The sequence below is a fragment of the Nannospalax galili genome, unplaced genomic scaffold (genome assembly GCF_000622305.1).
Source record: "Nannospalax galili isolate Female #2095 unplaced genomic scaffold, S.galili_v1.0 scaffold236, whole genome shotgun sequence".
Lineage (NCBI taxonomy): Eukaryota > Metazoa > Chordata > Mammalia > Rodentia > Spalacidae > Nannospalax > Nannospalax galili.
In genome coordinates this window covers 2,710,497-2,718,000 of record NW_008338710.1, presented here as the reverse complement: position 1 = coordinate 2,718,000, position 7,504 = coordinate 2,710,497, and the positions used below count along the sequence as shown (strand labels likewise).

The window sequence follows — 7,504 nt, the reverse complement described above, 5'->3', positions numbered from 1 at the left end:
TTATTTTGATATATCACAGTGAAAGATTTATCGTCCTCTTTTTTTTTTTTTTTTTTTTTTTTTTTTTAAAAAAAAAAAAAAAAAAAAAAAAAAAAAAGTAGACTTAACTGCCTTTTCTTTTTTTAAAATTTTTATGTTTTTTATTTTATATGTATGAGTGTTTTGTCTGCATATATGTAAGTGTACCCATATATGCAATGCCTGTGGAGGTCAGAAGAAGGCACCAGATTCTCTGGAACTGGAGTTATGGACACTTGTTAGATGTCATGGGTGCTGGGAACTGAACCCAGATCCTCTGGCAAGAGAAGCCAGTGCTCTTAATTGTTGATTCATCTCTTCAGCCCCCTAACTGCCTTTCCTCCTGGCACTTTCTCCTTCATCCACAGGGTGGGAAGATGAAGATTAGCTCATTAACTCTTATGGGACAATAAAGTTTTTGTTTTCCCATAACATATACCAAACAGGAGAAGGTGCTGCTCTTTGGGGAGCAACCGTTGATGGGAATTCCTCACATAGTGAAAATAGAGACAGAAGGCAGATCCCAGAGAACAGATGGACAGAAGAGTGCCGAAGGGACAAGTGAGGAGACCAGGCATACTACTTTCTAAACCAAACTCTACTAGCCCTTACCAATTCTTACAGCGGATGTAGACAGAGGCAGCTTTGTCGTAGTACTGGCCTTTTTCATATAGTTGGGCTGCTTCTGAAAATTGCTAAAATAGAGGATTATTAAAATACTAAACTTGTGATAAGATCACATAAATATCTACAGACCAAGGAATACCTTCATATTCTCCAGTATGGCTCCACAGTCTCTTTTGAGGACCCTGCTGGGGTGTTTGAGGGCTTGGTTAGCCCCTCTGCGGATGTCTCCCATTCTTATGGACATCTGGGCCACTCCAGCCAGACACACTTCATCGTGTTCCTGTCATGACAAGGCAAGTCCTAATGTACCAGACCCTGGTTTCACATGATGCATTTCAGCCAGGCAAAGTGTACTATCATTTATCATTTTAAGAAAGTCTCACAATTTTGAAATTGAAACACACACACACACACACACACACACACACACACACGCACACACACATTTTAAATCAACTAATACAAAATTGTAGTCTAGACCTTTTATACTTAAAGTTTTTGCTACTCTTGGTGAGGGTGCCTTGTTTTATACCTCTTCTTGGTATGAAAGTCCAACAGAGGGCTGGCTAGATGGCTCAGTGGGTCAAAGTGCTTGTTGTCAAAACTTAGAATCTAAGTTTGATCCCCGGGACCCATGTGGTGGAGAATACTGATGCCCACCAGCCGTCCTCTGACCTCTACATGTGTGCCACCATCCTTACAATAAACTAAATATAAAAAAGTAAAAATTTTAAAAAAGATGAATGAGCTAAAGCTATGATAAGGTAATTCATAAAAACAACAACAACAACAAAACCCCAAGGTAATAAAGTATGTTTAACTTCACTAATAATCAAATACATAGAAAATAAGATAATATACGTATTTACTTACCCAAATTACATGATCCAGTATTACTGAGAATACTGGGAAATACACAATATATCTATTTAATGGATAAGTGTATGGATTACTATAATTCCTTTTCCAGAGCAATTTATAATACCAAAAATGAAAAGTACATATATGGCCTGGAAATCTCAACTGTAAGATACATCCTTCAGGCTGGGATATAGCTCAGTGGCAGAGTACTTATGTAGCATGCTCAAGGCTCTGGGCTTGATCCTTAGCTGCCAAAACAAAAGAATACATCCTTCAGAAATACTGTCTTCAGTGACTACTAGGGAAACTATTCACTGAATGAAGTGTTTGCATTATTTTTGAGAACTAGAAGAGAAACTCCATAAATAAGGGAGTAGATGAAAAATGACAGTACACCTAAGCAATGGAATATTAGAAGCTCTTACAAAATTAAACCAGACTCACACATGTCGGCTTGGAAAGGCCATGCATAAGCAAAAGGCTGCTTTGCCTGTCATGGGAACCTACTGATCATTGCTCAGTGGAAGAAAAGAATAATTCACATTTTGTAAAAATCTGCATTGCATATATATTTGTGTGCTTCACAGAGATTTTGAACAGCAACATATAAAAACATTAGAAAATAGTGCAAATAGCTGGGCATGGTGGCACACGGCTTTAATCCCAGCACTTGGGAGGCAGAGGCAGGCGGATCTTTGTGAATTCAAATCATAAAATGTGGAACATGTAACAGAAAAATTTATAATAGTCATAATATAAAAAAAAAAAAAAAAAAAAAAAAAAAAAAAAAAAAAAAAATAGTGCAAATAGAAGAGTGAATACTAGCCTCCCACTTCTCACATGAACATACTTTGGTGATGTTCTTAAACTGGATGAGTTTGGGGGCTTGAGAGATGACTCAGGGGTAAAGTGTGCTTCCTGTTCTTCCAGAGAACTGGAGTCTTTTCCCAACATCCATACTCATAACACTCATCACTCTAGCTCAAAGGGATCTGACACCCTCTTCTGGCTTCCAAGGGCACCCACACATATTGGCGCACACACAGACAGACACAGACACAGACACAGACACACACACACACACACACAAATAAATAAAAATAAAAATAAATTGGATGAGTTTGCAGTCCTTTTGTAAAAACTATGCTAGATATAAACAGAAAATAAGATAATCTTTATAAGACATCTTTATAAGACTTTATAACTTAAAATCACCAATTTCTATTGCAAAGTTGAGCCACTTGGGCTAAAATTCTGGAATGAGAGAGTGTGAAGGTGTCACCATGGGTATGAGCTTTATAGGTTCATCTTCAAAGATTTAGTGTGTGGGCCAGGTATGGTGGTGCACGCCTTTAATCTCAGCACTCAGGATGCAGAGGCAGGTGTATCTCTGTGAGTTCTGGTCAGTGTGGTCTACACAGCAAGATGGATCTAGATCTGCCAGGGCTACACAGTGAGACTCGGTCTTTTAAAAAAAAGGTTTGAGGTAAAATGGTAGAATTAACTACTATGGAATTAACTTTCCAAAGTGATTACTGAAACGAGTAAAAAGAAAAGTTTTATGAAAATCACAGTTGGCCTATGATACATATTGTATGTAATGTAGGTATTCACAAAAGAATGAAATCACTAAGCAAAGATCAACCTGGTATCCATTCTGTGAAAAGCAGCATTAGCTTGCTCATGGCCTTTCTAAATCAGTACACAGAAATGTAGTTTGATCTTTTAAGAGTGTGTAATGTAACACTCTTGGATATGCCATAATTTGTTATGCATTCTTTTACTAAATTATATTGGTCTATTAATGGGTAGAAATAAAAATTTTACTTCAATCTTAATTAGAAACTTATATTTAGGATGTGATGGAAAGCAGATGTGATGGATAAAAATATATTGCCATCTCCAGTTTTAAGGTTATTCTTGCAAAGTTGTTAATGAACTGAAAAACTAGGTTCAGCTCCTAGATACTGAATGAATACAATGCAAATAAGACCCAGATTTTAAAATGAAAGTGGAAACAAACTCCTGGAGCATTAGGAATATCTCATCTTTATGCAATGTTACCTTATTGTCGCCTGTGATTCCTTTCTCATAATGAGCCAAAGCATTTACATAATCACCCCTGAAAGAAAGAAATCACAGTGAATGTCACTTTGTATTTAGGTAATTTAGTTACATATACAACACTTAAACATGCTCTCTGCCACTGTGTTGCTTTATGCTCAGGAAAGATGTGCTATACAACATGGATGCCAGCATTCATTCAAAGTGCGGCATATTATTATTTGGTTGCTTTAAGAATATTAAACTGGGGGCTGGAGAGATGTCTCAGCAGTTAAAGAGAACATTGACTGCTCTTTCAGAGGACCCGGGTTTAGTTCCTAGCACCCACATGACAGCTCACAAATGTTCATAACTCCAGTTCCAGGGGATTCAATGTCCTCTTCTGGCATACTTGAACACCAGGCATGAACATGGTACACATACATACATACAGGCAAAACATAAAATAAGGGGGCTGGAGAGATAGCTCAGCAGTTAAGAACATTGGTTGTTCTTGCAGAAGACTCGGGTTTGAATCCCAGCACCCATGTGGCAGCTAACAACTGTCTGTAACTGCAGTCCCAAGGGATCTGACAGCCTCTTCTGACTTCCGCGGGCATTGCATGACATGGGTGCACTTACCTATCTGCAGGCAATACATGCATACACATAAAATAAAAATAATAAATAAAATAAAAACCCCACATAAAATAAATCTTAAAAAGGAATATTAAATAGTAAAATATTAAATAAAAAGATTCTGTACCATAGGTATATCCTAAGGTACTTACTGTAGGATAGCTTAGGCATTTGGGGAGAACTATGGTAAATTTTACAGAGTATTTTTAGTTAATGATTTCCTTTAAGACACAAATGATAATCATATGACCATAAAAACCTAAATTTTCCAAATGCTCAATATTTATAGGAAGAATGTGTACTGGATAAATCTGGGCTGGGAACCAGTAAGTCAGCTCAGCAGGTACGGTGCTTGCTGCTGTGCCTGACCTGAGTTTGAGCTTTCCATTATTCAGATTTGCTTAAGCCCTTTTATTTAGGAACTATCTTCCCTTGAAAAACAATCTCCTCCGCTGTAATCAATCAGCTGTGAAACAACATTAGGACAAGGAACTCAAGTCTCCTTCACCAGCTCAGGCCAATTACTCAACTTCTTTGAGTGTCACTTGGTTTCTACCACTCCTGATGGATAAGGAAGGTTTTGGAACGCTGTTCTGTTGACTGAGGACTTTCTTTTGTCAGACCAAGGCTTCACAATAAGCAATTTTCCTGAGCAGGAATGTCTAATTTGGGCCCAATTATATCAGCTCACCTAGGGATATCTCTTGACAAGAAGAATGACAGTTTCTTTCCTAGGATCCTGTTCATTCAAGAAATGCTAAATTAAGAACTAGGAAGTCTACTTTTACTTTTATTTTACTATTATTTCATTTTGGACTTCTCCTAGTATAATCTCACACTGGAGTGTTAAATCTTACCTAGACTTGATAGCAGGTTCTGCTTTGACCTAATCAAGGTCTTAGATGCCTAGTGAAACACCTATGGAACTTAACACAGGCCTAGAGTCTTAGGTGTCAACTTCAGTGCGTGGTGGCAACTGGGACACTTGATAAGAAGATGAGGTAAGCCACTATTATCATAAGGACACTCTGGACTGCTGGGGGCCAGGAGTGTTAGGGGTGTGTGTGTACACAAAACAGCAGCAAGAGCTTTGGGAAGTATCACAAAGAAAAGGTTAAAACAACTTCCAACACCATCACTGCCACTGCCACCACTGCCACCGCCACCACCACAGCAAAGACTTCCAACTGAGTTGAGCTCAGCTAACTCTAGTGAGGCAAAGAGGAAGGGTTTGTTACAAAGACTTCAATTCTCCAGAAAGGAGTAAAAAGTATTTTGGTACATGGAGGTTTTTTTTTTTTTTTGGTCTTTTTTGAGTCAGGGTCTCCCTGTAGCCCCAGCTGTCCTGGAACTCACTATGTAGACCAGGCTGGCCTTGAACTCACAGAGATCTGCCTGCCTCTGCCTCCCAAGTGCTGGGATTAAAGGTGTGTGCCACTATGCCCGGCAAACCAAGGGCTTTTCACATGCTAAACATACATTCTTTTCATTTAACTACATCCCTAGTCCCAAGATTTACTATTACTTATTTATTTATTTATTTATTTATTTATTTAGATGTATATCAGTATTTTGCCTGAATGTGTACAGTGCTCACAGTGGCCAGAAGAGGGTGCTGGAGCCCCTGGAACTGGATTAACAGATGGCTGTTAACTGCTATATGGGTGCTGGGAAGTGAACCTGGGTCCTTTGAAAGAGCAGCCACTGTTCTTAACCATTCAGTCATCTTTCCAGCCCCATCCCTAGATCTACTTTTTAAATTTATTCATTTATTTATTTATTATTTTTTTATGTGTATTGTATGCCTGTATTGCCTGCACGTAGGTAAGTGCACCCGTGTCGTGCAATGCCTGTGGAGGTCAGAAGAGGCTGTCAGATCCCCTGGGACTGGAGTTATGGACAGTTGTTAGCTGCCATGTGGGTGCTGGGATTTGAACCCGGGTCTTCGCAAGAACAACCAGTGTTCTTAACTGCTGAGCCATCTCTCCAGCCCCAGATCTACTTTTTAAAGGGAAAAATGTGGCAAATTTAAATCAAGATTAAGAAGAAATATCTCCAAAGAGCTTTTATCTTCAGAACAGAAAATTTAAAACGAGGTATCCTGGTTAGAAATGAAAGACTGATTGGTGTAGCGGCTGTGATCTCAGCAGACCGCCAGAGAGTGCCAGGTTCTGGCCTCCCTCTGGCATAGGGGTTGAGAATGCCCCCGATTCTACCCACTCCAACAGCTATCAAAATACCTGAAAGCAAATCCTGAATCCATCACTCTTCAGGAGGAACCCAATAGAGGGATCCTTTTGGAAGCTCTCGTCAAGAAATCCCAACGTACTCTGATATGAACATTTGAAATTTGCCCTGTTCTGACTTTTTTCTGGTTCTCTGTCTAGAACTTGTAATGCTAACTACTCTTGCCTTTACTTCTCCTTCACATCTCCTATTCACCAGTCAAGGACTTTCTCTTCCCCCTAGAGATAAGAGTTATGCAATTTGGGAGTCTTTTAGATAGACCCACTGAGGGGTACCCCAATTGCATCACCTTGCATTCTTGAAAGTTCAGCATGGAAGAAGCCAGAGTGGTCTACGACCCGATTCCCCATCAGTAATTTGGGTAACCTCTTCAGAGGATGGTGTGATCAAATAGGAGGTAGGAATTGGCTAGGCAGTTAGGGTAAAAAAGACCCCAAAGGAAAGTAGCCAGTTTCTTGGCTAAAAGTCAAAATGTCCTTGGGCCTCTTAGCAACATACTCTGATCCAAAGGCAAAAAATGACAAAAGTATTTGGGAGCTCTTACCTAATCCCTAAAATCTTTTAGGGTTACCTCTTCAAAGGGGTAATGTTAGAATAGCAAGAAACCCCATTTCAAAAGAAAGAAAGCAATAAAAAAAGAATACATGAAGTTGTCAGAAAAAAGTGATGGTGAAATAAGGGAAGTGCTGGAGGGGAGGGAGTGGGCATGGATTTGATCAAAACACCATATATGCATGTATGAAATTCTCAATGAAGTTTTTTTAAAAGTTAAAAAAATGTATTATATAAATAGCCTGGCAATGTAGCACACACCTTTAATCCCAGCACTCAGGAGGCAGAGGCAAGCAGATCTTTGTGAGATAGAAGCAAGCCTTGTCTACATAGCAAGTTCCAGACCAGCTGAGGCTACAGGAGACCCTGTCTCAAAATACTGAAAAAAAAAAAAAATGTTGTATAAATATTGTAGAATCTCAACTAATATCTAAAATTGGAATTGGATGCTGATATTTTGCTTATTTTATACTTTTGTATATTATATTATATATTTTATATGGTATATATTATGTAA

General features: G+C 38.8%; 1 protein-coding gene across 2 annotated transcripts in view; it reads right to left on the bottom strand.

Annotated features, from left to right (window-relative positions):
- Wdr19 (WD repeat domain 19) overlaps positions 1-7,504 on the bottom strand; it is an 89,323-nt gene that overhangs the window by 40,337 nt on the left and 41,482 nt on the right. For both annotated transcript variants that reach the window (XM_008833229.3, XM_008833230.3), the window contains exons 21-23: positions 3,571-3,628; positions 785-925; positions 631-713 (exon numbers count right to left, since the gene is read on the bottom strand). In XM_008833229.3, the coding sequence (XP_008831451.1) occupies positions 631-713; positions 785-925; positions 3,571-3,628 (282 nt within the window). The remainder of the gene's footprint in view (positions 1-630; positions 714-784; positions 926-3,570; positions 3,629-7,504) is intronic.